The following is a 19,437-nucleotide window of genomic DNA, read 5'->3' on the forward strand; positions in this document are numbered from 1 at the left end:
TTGAAGGTCATCTTTTTAACTCTCCTTCCTTCCCCCTTATACTTCTCAGCAACAGCCTTGTGTACCATCCCTATTCCTAAAGCTCTTTTTTCCCTGAGAAGAAGTAGCCCTGGGTCCAAACAGAGAAGGATGGTACTTAGTGACCAATAGCTTGGTGGAGCTTGTGGAGCAGACAGGAACTCCGAGCTCTGGAAGTCGGCACCACAGCAAGGTCGCTTCTGTGGAAGTCTCAGGCCTGTTTCAGAGCACTACTGCTTATGGGTCAGACTACTTTTGACCCCACAGGATGGCTGTGAAGGAATTTCGAAGAAAGCTCAGAGTTTAGGCAGATTCAAGTGGGGTAACACTGACATAGTAGAATGGAAGGAATGTGGAGTGTGTAAAGTCATGAATAGATGAACAAATGTAAGAGGTGGTAGGCCAGAGTCGTTAATTATTTATTTATATGTTTTTTGACTTGTTGAGAAAGAGAGAGAGAGAAGGAGAGGGAGAGAGAGAGAGATTGAGAGGAAAGAGCTCAGAGCACTGCTTAGTTCTGGCATAAAATGGTACTGGGGATTGAACCTGTGACCTCTGGGGCTTCAGGCATACAAGTTCTGTGCTCTAACAGGCTAAGCTATCTTCCTGGCCCGTCACTCTTTATTTTTATTACACTTTTCAGCTCTGGACTGGGGAGGGCCTCGCCGGGAATGGTTTGAGCTAATCTGCAAAGCACTATTTGATACCACCAATCAGCTCTTTACCCGATTCAGCGACAACAACCAAGCCTTAGTGAGTGTGTGACTTTTCCATGGGCGGGTGGAAAATGTGGATTGTGTTATAGAGGACCCACTAACAAGGGCTTGAGGCTGTGGAATGTTCTCATAATCACCTGTACCATGTTCTAGTTTGGATACTTACAATATTGAATGAGCAGATTCCCTCATTTCTCCTTGCCTTTCTAATTTTGTCTGTAAAATAATAAGAGAATGTTCAGACTGATGAATAATTTTACTAAAATGCATTGTAATGTCATGATTATTAACTTTTTTTTTGCTTTTTTAAAAAATTTATTTCTTTATTGGGGAATTAATGTTTTACATTCAACAGTAAATACAATAGTTTGTACATGCATAACATTCCCCAGTTTCCCATTTAACAATACAACCTCTACTATGTCATTTATCATCCTTCATGGACCTGTATTCTCCCCACCCACCTACTGCAGAGTCTTTTACCTTGGTGCGATATGCCAATTCCATTTCAGGTTCTACTTGTGTTTTCGTTTCTGATCTTGTTTGTCAACTTCTGCCTGAGAGTAGATTATTAACATTTTTAATGCACTGTGTGGATAAACTTACACATGTGCCATGCTGCTGAAAAATATCTGTAGTCTCTATTTTTAAAGACAAAAAGAGGGAAAGAGGTTAGAGGTTAGAGAGAGGGAAAGACACCAAGACACAACTTTGCCATCCATGGAGCACCATATCTTTTTCCTAGTATTTATTTGTTATTATTTTTTAAAATATTTTTTTAAAGAATTTATTTATTTATTCATGAGAGAGATAGGAGGAGAGGAAGAACCAGACATTAATCACTCTGGTACATGTGCTGCTGGGGATCAAACTCAGGACCTCAGGGTTGAGAATCCAATGCTTTATCCACTGCACCACCTCCCAGACCACAATTTTTTTTTAATCTTCTTTTTTTCCTCCAAGGTTATTGCTGGGGCTTGGACAAGCTGGTACTTCGAATCCTTTGCTCCCAGCAGCCATTTTTCCTTTCTTTTCCTTTCTATTATCCTTGATAGGACACAGAAATTGAAAGGGGGGGGAGATAGTAAGAGAGAGACAGAGAGACATTTACAGACCTGCTTTACCACTTGTGAAGTACCCCACCTGCAGGTGGGGAGTTGGGGCTTGAAGCCCCCTAGATTCTTGTGCAAGATAATATGTGCACTTAGCCCAGTGTGCTACCACCTGTGCCATATTTATTTATTTATTTGGTAAAAACTGAGAGGGAAGGGGGAGAGAGAGAAAGAGAACTGCAGACCTGCTTCACTGTTCCTGAAGCTATCCTCTTACAGGGTTTTCAGCTATTTTCTCAAAACACACCTCAAGCAACTGAACTCTGTACTAAATCTTTGAATAGACAGAGGTGTGAGGATTGTAGAAGTAGACTCTAACTGAAGAAAGTTCTGGTTCAGGGGAAAGGCAATTGCATCATCATATACATATACATGTATTTTAGTGTGGCATTGGACAGTGAGTCCAAAGCCTCACAAATGCACTGAGCAGTTCCCTGGGTCCTGTTTTTTTTTTTTTTTTTTTTTTTTTTAAGATTTTATTTATTAATTAATGAGAAAGACAGGAGGAGAGAGAGAAAGAACCAGACATCACTCTGGTGCATGTGCTGCCGGGGATTGAACTCAGGTCCTCATGCTTGACAGTCCAACGCTTTATCCACTGTGCCACCTCCTGGACCACCCTGGGTCCTGTTTTTCAGAGAGGGAGAGACACCACTGCAGCTCCCCACCATCCTTGGAGCTCCCCCAGTGTTACTCCTAGGGCTTCCATGTGGTGCCAGGGCCATGTGCATGGCAGTGGGTCCACTACATTGTGTGAGCTGTGTCCTGGACCCTCAGTCCCTTGATCAACTTCTGTACTCAGCCAGGATTCGCAAACTTAATAAAAGACTCTTCAGTGCCATGCAGGTCTGCCTTTGGCCTCAAGTGGTAGCTGCCAAAGACCAGTGCCATTTGGATGGGTGCTGTGATCCTGCCTCACACTGAAGTTCTTGCTCCATGAGGAGGGGAGGCAGGGGGAGGGTCTTTTTGGAACTGGGTTTGAAGAAACATGACCCGGAGACTTTAAACTTCTTTCTTGGGCAGGTGCATCCCAACCCCAACCGCCCCACCCACCTGCGTTTGAAGATGTATGAGTTTGCCGGGCGGCTGGTGGGCAAGTGTCTCTACGAGTCCTCTCTAGGAGGGGCCTACAAGCAGCTGGTTCGAGCTCGCTTCACCCGTTCTTTCCTGGCCCAAATCATAGGATTACGGATGCATTACAAGGTCATTCTGTAGCTGCACACTTTCTGCTGAAGTCCCTGACCAACAACTGTGGGGTCTCTCCATTTTGAGCTTGTGATTCTTTTTTTTTTTGCCTCCAGGGTTATTGCTGGGGCTTGGTGCTGGCACTGTGAATCCACTGTTGTTGTGGCTTTTTTTTTTTTTTTTTGTATAGGACAGAGAGAAATTGAAGGGGGTGGGGGATAGAGAGGGAGAAGGATAGACCCTGTAGATTTCCTTCACCCTACAGATAGGGACCTGGGGGCTCAAACTGGGATCCTTGCACAGTTCCTTATGCTTCTCACTACGTGCACTTAACCCGGTGCACCACTGCCCAGCCCCCGGAGCTTATGATTTTTCAAATTGAGTGGGGTTATTGTGTCCAAGCAGAGACAGATCTGATTTCTGGGCACGTGTAGTCACGTTCTGTTCTGTGTTTCTGTGTCCTCAGTACTTTGAGACAGATGACCCAGAGTTCTATAAGTCTAAAGTTTGTTTCATTCTCAACAATGATATGAGTGAAATGGAGCTGGTCTTCGCGGAGGAGAAATACAACCGATCGGGCCAGCTGGATAAGGTGAGAAAGAAAGAGCAGCAGGTTGGTGGAGCCGGTGCTTCCAGCCTCCTTAGAGCAGTGCCGTCCAGGTGATGGAGACAGTCTGTCTTTCTGCTGTCTTCCAAGAACCCCAGTGTGACAGGAGTGACCAGATAACTGTCTCACTTCATTTCATTTGCATTATTGTGGCAATAGTTGATGGTGTTGTATCCCACACTCTACCTTAGTATTAAGGATATAGGCAACTTGTATTCTAAGACTGTGCTTACATAAAATCTGAGAAAAGTGTTGACCAGGAGTATTTTTTTTCTTACTAGGAGTATTTAAAAAATTGTTTTAAATTGGGTGAATATTGATTTATAGTCAACAGTAAAATACAGTAGTTTGTACATGTATAACATTTCTCAGTTTTCCACATAACAGTTCAACCCCCACTAGGTCCTCCTCTGCCATCATGTCCCAGTGCCTGAACCTTCTCCGCCACCCCAGAGTCTTTTACTTTGATGCACTACACCATCAGGACTATTTTTGATACAGTGTAGTTCTGTTAACCATTATCAAATGATGAAGTTAAATAGTGTCAAGTGCTATTGATGAAACTACAGTTTACAGTAGTGTATAATTGAAAGAAAAATACCAGTGACTGAAAAAGCTGTAACCACTGATAATCACACACTCATTGTGGACAGTCTGGAGTGTTAGCTGTCAGTGTGACATACATGTGAGTGGACAGAGCCCATCTCCCTGACCGGATGTGGCCAACTGGCTAGAGTCAGTAGAGGATTGAACTAGGCCTTGTAACCCAGGAGTGCTTAACTTAATTGGAACTAATGTGAATGGTAAGTCTCAGTAATTGAATTCTTAGTCCACTTAGTCAACATAAAAGAAGTAGCCAGGGGTGTGTGTGGGGGGAGAGTATAGGTCCAAAAAGGATGACAGAGGACCTAGTGGGGGTTGTACTGTTATGTGGAAAACTGATAAATGTTATGCATGTACAAACTATTGTATTTACTGTTGAATGTAAAACATTAATTCCCCAATAAAGAAATTTAAAAAAAGTGTTTAGAATTAGACATAATAAGTGATGTGTTTTAAGTCATTGAGAATTGTGACTGGGGTGAAGTTCCATCAGTACCATGCTGTTTTCAGGACCTTAAAGTCTGATCTGGTGACTGAAAGCAGACAGCTGTGGTCAAATCTGTACACACTTTGTGGGTTTGTATTTTGTTTTTAAGATTTATTTATAAGAAAGATGGGGTGGGGTGGGGGAGACCAGAACATCACTGTGGTATATGCAGTGCCTAGAATTGAACTCAGGACCTCATGCTTGAGAGTTCTAGTGTTTCACCCACTGCACTGTCTTCCAGGGTAGTGGTTTTAAACTATGCTTTGTGGTTTCCTCAGAGATCCTTTAGGTGGTGCTTATTGGGGATCCTTGTGCTGGTCCCTGTGCTTCTGCACTGTGTGCCCTTAACTCCCTTTGCTACTGCCCAGCCCCCTCAGTTTAGAATTTCTGAGCCCTAGAAAGGCTTCTTCTCTGTTTGTCTGGCTTTACCTTCTGTTGGCCTAGGGGCTTAAGAGAAATCAGTAGTGGTCTGATTTTCAGCCGTCGAGTAAAATGTTGCTGTTGGAAGCCGTAACGTCTCCTTGTCTGACCACCTTAGAGGAAAACCTCATGGGCTCCCGCTGCAGATACTGCAGCAGCGGCAGGAGCTGTGCGGCCTAGTGGAGACCAGTGTGCTGCGAAGCTGAGTGTCGCAGCAGCTTGTTCCTGTGGTGGAGTTCAATCCTGCTGGGTCAGGGACAGACTGAGAAGATCCCCTTATGACGTCCCACCCTCAGCTTCCCACTGTTGTCTTTTGCTCTTACTTCAGGTGGTAGAACTCATGACAGGTGGAGCACAAACCCCGGTCACCAATGCAAATAAGATCTTCTATCTCAATCTCTTGGCCCAGTACAGGCTGGCCAGTCAGGTGAAGGACGAGGTGGAACATTTCCTCAAAGGTGAGATCCTGTCTGCTCTCAGCTGGTGTGGAGACGTCTGCTTCTGCAGCGCAGCTGCTGCATGCTTGAACTTCCTTTTTTGTTTCAGGCCTGAATGAATTGGTCCCTGAGAACCTTTTGGCAATTTTTGATGAAAATGAGCTTGAGGTGAGTGTTTACAGTTGCCACTCTCTCTCCCTGGCAGGGTCCTGGTTGTGCCCGCAGGAACAGGCTTGCTGCGTCTTGTTAGGAGATGTAGTGGGAAGTTCCTTTTGCAGAATTTACTTATAATCTATTTATTCATTTTTTTTTTTTTTTTTTTAGAGACAGAAATTGAGATGGGTGGGGGAGAAGCTTCCTGCTTGTAGTTAGAGACCAGGGTCTTGAACTCAAGTCCTTGTGCATGGTAATGTGTGTGTTCAACTGGGTGTGTCACTGCCCAGCCCCTCTCTAACTTTTTTTATTAGTGATTTCATAATGATTAACAACATTGTAAGATAACAGGTAAAATTCCACATGGTTCCCACCACCAGAGCTCTGTATCCGATCCCCTCCATTGGAAGCTTCCCTGTTCTTTATCCCTCTGGGAGCATGGAACAAAATTCTTTATGGGGAGCAGAAGGTGGGAGTTCTGGCTTCTGCACTTGCTTCTCCGCTGGACATGGGCATTGGCAGGTGGATTCACATCCCCAGCCAGTTTCTATCTTTCCCTAGTGGGGCAGGGCTCTGGGGAGATGGGGGTTCTAGGACACATTGGTGAGGCCATCTGTCCAGTCCTCTCCAACTTTTAAAAAATGTCAGAATGGGGCAGGGGAGACAGCATAATGGTTATGCAAACAGACTCTCATGCCTGAGGCTCCAAAGTCCCAGGTTCAGTCCCCTGCACTACCATAAGCCAGAGCTGAGCAGTGCTCTGGTGTTTCTCTCTGTGTCTCTCTATATATCTCTCTCAAAAATAAAATTAATAAAAAAAAATTTAAAAAAGCACTCAACCAGCATTCTTAACGCTGCCGTGTCTTGGGTCGTGCTTTGTTAAAAAAAAAAATGTCAGAATGTAGGGGCCAGAGTGTGGCTCACCCAATAAAGTGCACACATTGTTGTGTAAGAAGACCTGGGTTCAAGCCCATGGTCCCCATGTAGGAGTGCTACCCTAGTGGTGGGAAAATGGTCCCCATGTAGGCTGTTTTCCTAGTGGTGGGATAATGCTGCAGTGTCCCTCCTCCTCCTCCTCTTCTGTCTCTTTCACCCTTTATGTAGAGATAGAAAGAAAAGGCCACTGGGAGTGCTGGGGTCATGCAGGCACTGAATCCTGGTAATAACCCCGGCGGCAGTGGAGAAAGTTAGAAAGCAGTAGATTCATGAACAGTGACGCTTCCTTATTGACCAAGTATTGACACTGGTTGAGTAGCCATCAGGACTGTTAGCATGTGTCGTCTTTGCAAATCCTTTGGTATTTAAGACAAATGACAAATGGGCTGGCTTCCTCAGAGGGAAGAGTCTCCACTTCTCTCTGCTCTTCCCAGACTCTAGTTCCGAGTTCCTGAGTAAGGTTATAGACGTTTCTCCATATGTGTTTTAAGCTGTGTGACTTGACTACACTGGTTATAATTAACCGAGGCCTGTTGGAACTGATTTTTTTTGTCTCCTAGACAAAAAACTGAACTGGTTTTCTGACATCTATTCTGGTGTTTTCTTTACTTCTCATATACATATTAGTATAGCTAATTTTGACTTTTCAGTTAGAAAAAGCTTACCTCTGGTTGGAGCATAATGGTTATGCAAAAAAGATTTTTATGTCTGAGGCACCAGTGGTCCCAGGCTCAATCCCCAGCACTACCATAAGCCAGAGCTGAGCAGTGCTCCAATAAAAAATGAAGAGAAAAAAGAAAAGAAAGAAAGAAAGAAAGAAAGAAAGAAAGAAAGAAAGAAAGAAAAAGCTGACCTCATGTTGGGTCTTTATCTGAGTGCCCTGGTAACATGTGGCTCTCTCCCTTAGCTGCTGATGTGTGGGACAGGGGACATCAGTGTGTCTGACTTCAAAGCCCATGCAGTGGTTGTTGGTGGCTCGTGGCATTTCAGAGAAAAGGTACGTGGACCCTAGTTCTTTTGCTTGGGTGTAAGCCACTTCCTAAAGAGAAACATACCAGAGAAGTGGAGGAGTTAGACGTGTTGACTGGGGAATGGCCTGTGGGCGGGAGGCTGTGTGAGCTGTGATGCTGTCCCCTGTCACCCGGGAGCGGCTTCCCGGGTGAGATTCTTCAAGGGCTTGGCACCAGGCTAATGTCCCTGTCTGTCTTCACAGCCTGGCCCAAGTGTGACCTGCTCTTTTGTTCTCCTTTCAGGTCATGAGGTGGTTTTGGACTGTGGTTTCCAGCCTGACCCAAGAGGAGTTGGCTCGGCTACTCCAGTTCACTACGGGCTCCTCTCAGCTGCCCCCTGGGGGCTTTGCAGCCCTCTGCCCCTCGTTTCAGATCATCGCCGCTCCCACCCACAGCACGCTGCCCACCGCGCACACGTGGTAGGTGTCTGTCCAGGCCCCCACCCTTGCCCCCACCTCCCCGCCTCTGCTGGGGCAAATTAGTCACGACTCCCCCTGCCCTCACAGCTTTAACCAGCTGTGCCTCCCCACCTACGACTCGTATGAGGAGGTGCACCGGATGCTGCAACTGGCCATCAGCGAGGGCTGCGAGGGCTTCGGCATGCTCTGATGACTCTCGGCCGTCCACACGGCGGTGAGGCACACGGCTGACGGCACCACCACAGCGCTCACTCACAGAACCACCAGCTGGAAGCTGCTGCATGCTCCCCTGCGTCTGGGTGGTGGGCCACTTGCAGGCCTTGTCTGTTTCCCCCACTCACCCTCTCCTGCCCACGCCCCAGGCTGTGTTGGCCCTGGACAGCGTTGGCAACCCCGTTCATCAGGAGAAGCTGCTGCTGTGGTCTCACTCGGTCCTTGGTGGATGTCAGCAGTGGGCATCGCTGACGTGGCCGAGTGAGACTGCACGGAGGGTTCTGACACCCCTGAGAGGTCCCCACTGGGCCTGTGTGCACGTGTCCTCCTGGGAGCAGGCCCTTTGTCTCTTCCTTGGAGCTGGATGGTAGAAAATAGTTTGTGCAAGCGGCTTTTAGCTTCGTCCCTGGTAACACTGGACTACCTCTCAAAGGAACTGATAGCAAAAACAGACAAAAAAAGATTTCTTTCATGGTGTCCAAACTGGAAAAGGAGCTTCCCCTCAGACATTTCTGAAATGATCATTAATCCATAAGGAGGAACTCTCGAGGCTGATTGAGTTTGAGCCAGTTAGAAAAAGCAGACCCAAGAACATGGAAAGCTGCTGGACTGTGGTCTCTACAGCTGCGTATCATTCTCCTTTTGCGTGTAGAGGCCTGAGCGCGGCTGGCATGAAGCCCCTGTGCTTGGCCTGTGCTTGGAGGGACGGTTGGGCCTGGGCACTGCAGTCGCACAGTCCATGAAGAGATGGGGACCCTCTAGCTCTTTGCTGAAGAAAACTTGTAGCAGGGAATGCGGACAGTGAGAAGATTTTGCCAACAGACCCTGTGTCCCTTTGCCTGGTGGTCTCTGGTAACACTGAAGCCAGAGGAGAGGGGCTGATCACAAGGAAACAGTCCCTTCCCTTCTCCCCATCAGTTGCAGTGAGGGGGATAGAATATAGACGACGATGGCTACTGCGTCACGATGACTGAAGAGAGCCTGCAGCTGCCAGGAGACGATGGGTCCCTTCCTCCCTCAGAGTGAATGATTCAGAAAATCTCATCACCCCCCAAAATCTCTGTTAAGGCCTTGTTGCAAGCTACCCTGTTCCCAGTGTGTGGTACCACTGTCAGCTTGAGAGTGTGACAAGCCATTTTTGTTGTGAAAACCAGAATGTCCAGAGTCCAGAGGTGTAGCCAGCCATGACCTTCTGGAAGCATGTCTGAGTCCATCTGTCTCTGTCAGGCCCTCTGAGCGGCTGCACTTCTCCCTGACTTCAGTCCCCTGCAGTTGCCATCTGCCCTTCTCGGCCCTGGCGTCGATCTCACTCACCCTGGGGGTCCAGGATCCACCATGGGGTCTCTCCCTCAGGGCCCTCCATGCCACACAGCCACTGCTCCACTCAGGGACCAGGACCCGGCACCGTGCCTGCCCCGTGCTTCCCTGTGGGGTGTGCACAGGGGCCCTGTCACCACCCTGGGAAGTGGGGCGTCGCCCCTCAGGCCAGAGACTTAGCAAGGGTGTGGGCTGCCCTGTCTTTCAGGCAGCTGTTTCTCTTCTGAATTTGGCATCGACCTCTAGCGACCTCCAGAGACTGGTGCTAGAGCTCACGCTGCTTTCTTGGCTAGCCCTGCCGTAAGCATCCTGGGCGTCCAAGCATCCTGGGCGTCCGTGCAGCCCAGTGGGGGCAGCTGCATCCCTGCAGGGGTCTCAGCCCCCCCCCCCCCCATCCCTATCCCCGTCCCCGTTCAACAAAACCGCTTGGTACTGTTGTGGTTTTCTAATCTGATTTGTTCTCTCCTTGTTCTGTTTTAAAGTATCTTTGCTCTCTTTGGGCTTTTTCTTTTCCTCTTTTTCTCCCCTAATCCTACTGGATACTATCCAGTGTGGGGAAAGGTACAATGTGGCAGAAAAAAAAAAAAGCACTTGTGACTTCTTGGACACTTTTTTCTTCTTCTTCTTTCTTACTTTGGCTAATTCCTCTGCCCGTGCCCCTGTGAGCCAGGTATTTGGGAAGCCAGTTGACCTCCTGGCTGTTTAGTGTCTTTGAAGGGAACCAGGCACCTGATGAACACCAAGGAGAATGACGGTGTGTCCGTGCACTTCTGCAGAGACCAAGCCCTGGTACAGAGTTGTCAGGCCAGGCAAGAGGGCCAGGCAATTGCCGTGATAGTGTAAATATTTTGTACAATAAATAAATAAATAAATGTTTAAAAGGACAAAGGAGCAAGTGGCTGTTTTGAGTGATGATATAGCGCTTAAATTGGATGGGGACAGGAAGAAACATTTACAAGTGTTTTTGAGTTCTCCGAGAGGTTCCTCCCAGAAGCTGAGATAGAATGAAGTCCTGGAGCCCCGGCTTGCCCCTCGCCACCGCCCTCCCCCCATGGCCCACGGTGCCAGGCACACATGCTCAGCCCTGAAGGGCATCTGGCAAGAGGGGAGGGTAGCGCCTGTTCTCCTCAATCACTTGTGTATTTATTTTGCCTCCAGGGTTGTCACTGGGGTTCAGTGCCAGCACTACAAATCCACTGCTCCTGGTGGCCACATTTCCCTTTCTTATTTTTTTCCTTCTATTTCATTTGATAGGACAGAGAGAAATTGAGACACTAAGGGAAGATAGAAAAGGAAGAGAGAAAGAGAGACAACTGCAGACCTGCTTCACTGCTCGTAAAGTGTCCTCCCTGCAGGTGGGGAGTAGGAACTTGAACCCGGATCCTTGAGCACGGTAACGTGAGCTCTCAAACAGGTGAGCCACTGTCTGGGCCCCTCATCAATCTAATATTAATTTGTTTTTATTTATTACTGGATAGAGACAGAAATTGAGAGGGCATGGGAGAGATAGAAAGGGAGAGAGGCAGAGAGACACCTGCAGACCTGCTTCCCACTCATGAAGCTTTCTCCCTGCCAGTGGGGACCAGGGGCTTGAACCTTGGGGCCTCGCTCACAGTAACGTGTGCGCTTCATGAGGTGCACCTCTGCCTGGCCCCTGAACATTAATTCAGTAGTTTTGATAAGAAACTCAGTGTAGAACACTTAGAAATGAAAAATGTACAAGGGGAAATAAGTCAGCTGTCTGTTGACACTGCTCTGTCACCAGTTTACAGGTGATCACATGCCCTGCCTCATGCTCACACAGGCACTGTGGTAAATAAAAACACCACTCCTCAGACTGTGTAGCAGGTGGGACTGCTGCTTTTTTAGCCAGTGGTAAGAGATAGAAAACCAGACCTCTGCTTTGAGTCTAGAATTATAGTGTCTGCTTCACCAAAGCCCTGAGCCAAATGTATTAAAAAAAATAATCTGCTTCTATTAATAATAGGGGTGATGAAGCAGGCCTGCCAGTGTCTCTCCCCCTTCCTACCCCTAGATTCTCAATTTCTCGGTCCTATAAAATAAGATAGAAAAAAGTTAATTTTATTTATTTACACTTACTATTGGATATAGACAGAGAAATTGATAAGGGAGGGGGAGATAGGGAAAGAGAGAGAGAGACACACACACTTGCAGCCCTGCTTCACCACCCATGAAGCTTTCCCCCTGCAGGTGGGGACCCAGGGGCTTGAACCCGGGTATTTGCGCACTGTAATGTGTGCGCTTAACCATGTGCACCACTCCCTAGCCCCTAACTTTATATATATTTTTAGAGTAACTTCCATGCTTGCTGCATGTGTGCCTTAGAATGGATCTCAGAACACTCCCCAGTCATCCCCATCAAGTTGTTTGTAGGCTTGTTCTCCTGTGAACACAGTGGAAACTCCCTGCAGCTGCCCGTCCAGTGTTGGCTGTGGGCCCCGAGTCAGTGCTTGCAGGGTGCCGGCAGAGGCTCTCCTGGACCTCCAGGGCCCAGGAGCTCCTTACCTCCACTTGGACTTCAGCTAGATTAACTGGTGTCTGTAGAACTTACATTTTAAAGTGACTTCCCTTTCCTTTGAAATAGAACATACAAGAAGGAACACAAGCCTGTACAGTTTAATAGTAGAGGAAGCACCACCTAGGTTCACAAAGAAAACATTACAGCACTAAGAGCTAGCTCATACCACCCCTCTAAAGGTGACTGCCTGCCTGCCACCAGGGTTATCGCTGGGGCTTGGTGCCAGCAATATGAATCCACTGCTCCTGGCGGCCATTTTTTCCTCCCTCCCTCCCTCCCTCCCTCCCTCCCTCCCTCCCTCCCTTCCTTCCTTTATCACTCCCTTTATTCCTTTCTTTCATTTTATTCTATTTTATTTGATAGAACTGAGAGGGGAGGGAGAGGTAGGGAGAGATACCTGCAGACCTGCTTCACTGCTTATGAAGCTTCTCCCTTGCAGGTGGGCAGCAGGGCATTGAACCCGGGTTCTCGTGCATGGTGGTATGTGTTCTCAACTGGGTACACCACCACCCCATTCCCCTAGAGGTGAGTTTTTATCTTCACTCCTTTCTTCCCTCCTCCCCTCCTTTTTTCTGCTCCTTGTGATTTCTTCAAATCCTCCCCCCTCCCACAACCCCTCACAGATAAACTCAGAAAGGGAGAGAGAAATAAGAGTAGCCCCATAACAACTGCTGTCTGGCCCTCTCATGTGGTGCTGGGGCTCGCCTGTGCACAGTAGGCAGTGTGTGTACTACCAGATGAGCTGTCTCCTGGCCCCACTCTGACTTAACGACAGTTCTGTCACCAGTTCCCCTCAGACAGCTGGTCCTAGGAGTCACAGTGGGGACAGGAGTAGAAGAGTTCTTAACCAAAGCCAGTTTCTCCAGAGGATTTACTGGACCTCACAGTTGGTTGAAGAAGTTCATTGAGCTATTTCCCAGTGCGTATCTAGTTGACACTCATGATGCTGAATCTGACGGGTCGTCTTACAGCATGACCAGTGTTTCTCAGCAAACCACACCCCATGCTAAGCTGACTGCTCTTGCCTTTCCTGAACAGATTTGATGGACTCTTCTCACATGATTGTGATTCTCTTGAGTGTCAAGTGTAGACCTATGGAAAATGACTCAGCACACAATTACCGCAAAGGTGTGAAGTAGTATTTTTGTCAGAGGACTCAGCTCTATCTGACAGAAAGCCATTTCCAAGTTATAGGAGAGCTTCTGTTCTGCACTGAGGTGCAAAGGGGGCATCTGTGGGAATCTTTAGGGGGTGTTGTGATGGTCTTTGTATGTGGGAGTGATGCTGCCTGGAGTTGGGGTGTGCCTTGCCCAGTGATCCCCATCTACCTCACTTGGGTTTGACAGTGATGCCTGCAGTGGACTCCAGGGTGGTCTACCAGATGGCCAGTAGAGTCCCACCGAGGATATGGCAGACGCAATCTCTTCATCCTCCTGCTCCCCGTTTCTAGAGCCCTGCTCAGCTCTGGCTGATGGTGGTGCTGGGGATTGAACCTGGGGCCTTTGTTGCCTCAGGCGGGAAAGGTCTTTTTGCAGAATTATTATCTTACCTCCCCAGCCTCAGTGTCTTTTCAAAATTCAGAGCCAGCTGTGTTTTTGATGCAGCCTGACAGCTGGCTTGAGCAAAGTTGTTCAGGTCCAGAGGGACCTGGCTTGTTACTCCCAGGTGCAGCTTAAACACAAGGTGGCAACAACACTGGCATCTCTGGAGGCAGAGCCGCAGCAGCATAGGACACGGCACCAGTCCCTCTGGGACATCAGCATGAGGCTCCTGGCCTAGTGCCTCTGATGGTCTTTCTCTAGGGGCACGGTGGGTGAACGCCCAGGAGGAGGCCTATGGGCATGATCACTGAGCGTACCCACAGCCTGTGCAGTCAGTCCTTGAGGGCTATGAGTGCCTTGGGCCAGGCTTGCTGGCAGATCAGGAACCTTTCTGGTGAACAAAGTCTTAGGACTTTATCCCTCAGGGGTGGCTCTAGAAAAAATCTCAGTCTTGAGCAGCTCAAGTAACTAGGTGAAAATGTCAGGGCAGGGGGAGGTAGCATAATGGTTATGCAAAGAGACTCTTGCATGAGGCTCCAAAGTCCCAGGTTCAATCCTCCCACACCACCATAAACCAGAGCTGAGCAATGCTCTGGTAAAAATAAACAAATGGGAGTCGGGCAGTAGCACAACAGGTTAAGCACTTCTCTTCCTGACTCATCATGCTCAGGCCAGTCAGAAAGAATGGGTATCAAGACACTCAGGAAACACACCTGTGATGGAGATCTCAGGTCTGAAGAGTCCTTCGTCCTCCTCCGTGGCTTCCCTGAACTTGCCTGCTTGCTAAGTCGTGTAAGGAAATGCTGTTGGTGGCTTTTCTCAGATGCTTGGGTCACATGGGTCCTGCAAGGTAGATCTTGTTTTTTACATCCAAACACGAGACACAGCTGGGGCTCAGGGAGGACAACTAACTGCCGAGGGTTCCTCAGCAAGGCCGAGGCAGAGCTCACATGGGTCTCTTTCGTGTCAAACCCAAAACTCTTTCTGCATTGCTGACTCGTCTCTTGCAGATTAATTTAGACTAAGAAACGACCCAGGCAGGAGGCCACCAGTGCTTCCTGACTGCTTCGTGTTTGTGTGGCAACACAGCATGACAGATGGACACTTTGTACCTTGTCATGTTACCTGTCACAAGGATTTGGGATTTGTGAGGAGATGCTTGGAGACATTAGCTCTAGGTAGTGACTTTAACATGTTTTACATGTGAGATATTCTGTAGAATACCAAGTAATGACTTGAATGAGGTGACTTCCAAGTTTAAATGACTCACGTATAAATAATACAAAACACCCTTGCGGATATGACCAAGGGGCAGGAGTGGGGGAAATACTGAAATTTTATTATCCCCACTTTGGTGGAAAATCCATAGGTTACATGAAAATGAAATGAAGTCTGACACGCCACACAATACCCTGATGTTTATTTCTGGTAACTAAGTCTGAAGAAAAAAAGGCTTGTCTAAATAAATCTCTCGTCTCCAAAGCTGCCTTACATGAAACACAGCTCCCTTTGGCAGAAGTCTGATTCCTAGTGGATACCTCACTGAGGAAACATGTGTTTTCAAGAATGCTGGAGTTGAAGGGAGACATACACACACCTCACAAAAGATGGCATCTGCTCTAGGATGAGGGGTCCGGAGCCTCTAGGGTGAAGTCACCAACTCCACACCCCCACCTCACCTGCCATGTGGATTGCATGCAAAGGGCCTTTTCTCTCTAGACCAACAAGCCTCCCTCTCACTCCTCAACTCCCACTTGGAGGAGTTGCCAAGACATTCCTGTTTGCCCATTAGCAGAGTCAGGAATAATGAGAGTTTTTGCAAGCCAGCTGGAGAGACTTTGATGGCTTTTCTGTTGAGAACAAACTGTGATTGTGTAAGAGGAAGGTTATGTGTGTGTCATCATTTTTGTGTGGATTCTTTTAAGTCTTCGGTGTAATTCTACTCCAGATTGTCAATCCACTTCCTCCAGACTGCAGCCTTCTCTTTCTCTCTGGTCACTTTGCTTGTGGCCTCCTCTTGTTAGTTTTTTGCATTTCTACATTTCAGATAATGCTTCCTCTATACCAGACGCTGCACAGGGAGCTCAAGAGATTCAGGATAGAAAGTGACTTCTGTCTCTGAGCCACTCACAGTCTTATGGGGAGAGATAGGGAAAAAAAAAAGTTTTTTCTTTAAAAAAATTTTTCCCCCTCGTAGTGCTTTATAGTGGAAACCTTTTATTCACATGTGTCTTATGGGTCATTGTTTGTCTTTATTTTCGTTTGTTAAGTTTATTACTGGATACAGACAGAAATTGAGAGGGGAGGAGGAGGTAGAGAGAGAGAGAGACAGAGAGACACCTGCAGCTCTGCTTCAACACTCGTGAAGCTTCCCCCCTGCAGGTGGGGACCAGTAATGTGAGTGCTTAGTCAGGTGTGTCACTGCCTGGCCCCAAAGAATTGTTTTTCTTGAGATTTTTTTCCCTCCAAATCACATTATTGGGGAAATAGCCACAAGACAGTTGTTCCAGGAGCATAATTTTATCTCCCTCACAATAGGTATCTGTGTCTCACTTCCACCACTCACTTCAGTCTTCCTCCACTGTCCAGAGAGTTTCCACTGAGGCAGAAACACCCAGGCAGGCCGCCAGCCAACCCTGTGTTTTCTCTCACTGTGTAACTGAGGAGGTGATGTTTCACTGCATGTCTGGAGACTTTCCATTATGGAGAAAACTGTTGCAAGTGAAAACTGTCAGTTCCTTACACATATGCAAAGCAAAGAAATGGTATTCTCTTGATTTTCAAGGAAGCAAGAGTCCTTGAAAAGGTGGATTCCACTGGGAGTCGGGTGGTAGCACAGCGGGGTAAGCTCAGGTGGCGCAAAGTGTAAAAGACTGGCATAAGGATCCTGGTTCAAGCCCCCGGCTCCCCACCTGCATGGGAGCCGCTTCACAATTGGTGAAGCAGGTCGGCAGGTGTCTTTCTCTCCCTATCTCTGTCTTCCTCTCCTCTCTCCATTTCTCTTTGTCCTATCCAACAACGACAACAATAATAACTACAACAAGGGCAACAAAAGGGAATAAATAAATAATTTTTTTTTTTAAAAGGTGGATTCCAGGGAGTCGGGCAGTAGCGCAGCAGGTTAAGCGCAGGTGGTGCAAAGCACAAGGACCGGCATAATGATCCCGGTTCGAGCCCCCGGCTCCCCACCTGCAGGGGAGTCGCTTCACAGGCGGTGAAGCAGGTCTGCAGGTGTCTATCTTTCTCTCCCCCTCTCTGTCTCCCCTCCTCTCTGTCCTATCTAACGATTACATCAGTAACAACAACAATAATAACTACAACAAGGGCAACAAAAAAGGAAAACTAAATAAATAAATATATTTTTAAAAAAAAAGGTGGATTCCAGACCAGACATCAGCAAGTACCTTGCCAGCCCTGAATCAGCCATCATGGTAGGAGCTCCTGGGAACACCCGGGAGAGGGAATGTTACAGCCTCAGGACTAGGACCCGTCTCCCCCAACCTACTCTCTAGACTGAGCAAATCTGAGGTGTTCAGCAGTGCGTGTGCTTTGGGGGAGGTGGGACTGGTGGGGGCCTGCAACTTGGTGAATGAAATGGAGATCTTGAGTGGACGGGAACAGGGAGGTGTCTCTAACCTTAACAACCAAGTAACACCATTTCCCAATGAGCCCAGGAGGCATAAAGAACTGACTGATTTCATGAATAGTCATGAACTTGTTCGGTTGTGATCTTGATGGGTGGAAACTCCCAAGTTTTACTCCAATTTCCCTTGCTGTTAATCAAACCCAGGAAATTGGAGTCCTCAGTCACCTCCATAGTGTGCACAGCAACTGCTGCCTTTTCCTTTGGGGTCTGGAGAGATCTGCGAGTCCATCCCCCAAGCTTCTAAGCTGGGCGGCAGCTGGAGGGGCCTTGGACCAGGCTGCAGACTTTAGGAAAGTCTCTGAGCTCCTTTGCCCAGAAGAACTTGTCCTCTGGTTCTGTCCATGCTGATGTCAGCCTGTTTCCTCAAGAAAGCAAAGCAAGAATCACACGTGGGTGTTCTCCTGTAGGCCTGGACTTGGTGTCCCAGTCGCGGGGCACAGACATGCTGGCATGTGAGGAGACGTCCTGCTCCCCAGTGCTCCTGATCTCAGCGGCCACCACACCTCAAAAATGTGATTGTGTTGGCATCTAAGTGATGTCTTCCAGACATCCTCTCATACTCAGAAGCAGCACACAACTCCACCAGATCATCTATCTTGGGTTTAGACTTCAGAAATGGCATTGTGGATTAAGTGTGTGTGTGTGTGTGTGTGTGTGTGTGTGTTGGGGGTATTGAGGAGAAAGCAGAACTAACTTTTGGGAAAAGCAGGATGAGCTTGGGGACTTGGTGTAGTGGGGGAAAGGGGGCCAAGGTAGGGGTTGGCATGAGGTTACGGAGAACTTCGGAAGCAGAGCCAGAGTGAGAATTGAGGCCCAGAAAACCTTGGCACAAGTTGAAGCTGGGTATTTAACCAGGAACAGTCTATTTTTCTCAGCCTTGGCAGCAGGTCAGAGCAACAAGCAGTTCCAGCAGGGTCCACATCCTTCCCGTTGTCTCCTCCCAGTCCGCTCACCATCCCCAACATCTGCTTCAGATTTAGAGCCAGACTCTTTCTCTCCCCGATCCTGTACCCGTCCTTGGGTGGCGAGGGTCATGAGGTCGGTCTGCATGTGTGGGATGGGAAGGGAAGGAAGGTTCTGGATAAAGCTTCTTACAGGCTTTTTTCAGCTGCTCCAGAAGGATTAAGGGTTTAACTGAAAAACAATTTTATTTTATTTTAATTATATGACACAGGGAGAACCAGAACATCATGTTATTGCTGGGGCTCCAACTTGGGACTTCATGCATGTAATCCCAGCAGTCTTGCCACCATGCCACCTCCTGGGCTACTTAAAAGAAGTTATCAGGAAGACTGCCTTCCAGGGCTAGCAAAACAGCTCACCTGGATAGTGCGCTGCTTTGCTGTGTTATGACCCAGGTTCAAGCCTGCCTCCCACCACAATGAAGGAAGGAAACTTCAGTGCTGTGATTTCTCTCTCTCTCTGATTCTCTGTATCTAAAATTAAGATTCATTAGGGGCTGGGCAGTGGCATACCCAGTTCAATGCACATGTCACTGTATTCAAGGACCCAGTTTCAAGCCCCTACCCCCTACTTGCATGAAGAAGCTTCAGGAGTGGTGAAGCATGTCTGAGGGTCTTTCTCCTCTCTCTCTCTCTCTCTCTCTGTCTTCCCCTCCCCTCTCCATCAAACAACAAAGAGAGAAAAAGTTTTATTTATCTACTGAGAGAGAAAAGAGATAGACTCGAGCATTGTTCATTTTCCTTTGTCTGGGGACGGACATGGGACTTCCTGCGTGCAGGCCCTGCGTGCTCTGTCCACTGAGCCACCTCTGTGCTCGATGTCCTTTTCTTTCTCTGATGTGCATCTACGTCACCGTCATCGAATCAGCTCTTTGTTTCACGTTCTGGGCAAAAGGAGCATCTGAAGAACAAAAGTAATACAACTGCGAAAGCCTTCAGACCACCCTACGGTCTGCTTCTCACACTGCTCAGAGATGCAAGAAGTGCCCATAGCGAGGCTGAGAGGTGCTAATGGGGTTCTAAACACCTATTCTCCAGCTAGCAGCCAGGAGTAAGTGGAAACAGACACCAGGAGCCAGAGTGGTGAAACTGCCCTGGAGCTCGAGGTGGCGGGAA

The 19,437-nt window shown here is 47.9% G+C and overlaps 1 protein-coding gene across 10 annotated transcripts in view; it reads left to right on the top strand.

Moving 5' to 3' along the window:
* Window positions 1-11,050, top strand: part of AREL1 (apoptosis resistant E3 ubiquitin protein ligase 1) — a 57,901-nt gene extending 46,851 nt beyond the window's left edge. For 8 of the 10 annotated variants that reach the window (XM_007533821.3, XM_016192840.2, XM_016192841.2 and 5 more), the window contains 8 exons: window positions 662-771; window positions 2,870-3,049; window positions 3,498-3,623; window positions 5,477-5,606; window positions 5,695-5,753; window positions 7,582-7,671; window positions 7,928-8,103; window positions 8,191-10,524. In XM_007533821.3, the coding sequence (XP_007533883.1) occupies window positions 662-771; window positions 2,870-3,049; window positions 3,498-3,623; window positions 5,477-5,606; window positions 5,695-5,753; window positions 7,582-7,671; window positions 7,928-8,103; window positions 8,191-8,293 (974 nt within the window). In that variant the 3' untranslated portion in view covers window positions 8,294-10,524. Of the gene's footprint in view, window positions 1-661; window positions 772-2,869; window positions 3,050-3,497; window positions 3,624-5,476; window positions 5,607-5,694; window positions 5,754-7,581; window positions 7,672-7,927; window positions 8,104-8,190; window positions 10,525-10,887 lie in introns of those variants that run through there. The other 2 variants (XM_060181308.1, XM_060181309.1) reach the window with 2 other exon arrangements.
* The last annotated feature ends 8,387 nt before the right edge of the window (window positions 11,051-19,437 follow it).

Source organism: Erinaceus europaeus, chromosome 22 (assembly GCF_950295315.1).
Source record: "Erinaceus europaeus chromosome 22, mEriEur2.1, whole genome shotgun sequence".
Lineage (NCBI taxonomy): Eukaryota > Metazoa > Chordata > Mammalia > Eulipotyphla > Erinaceidae > Erinaceus > Erinaceus europaeus.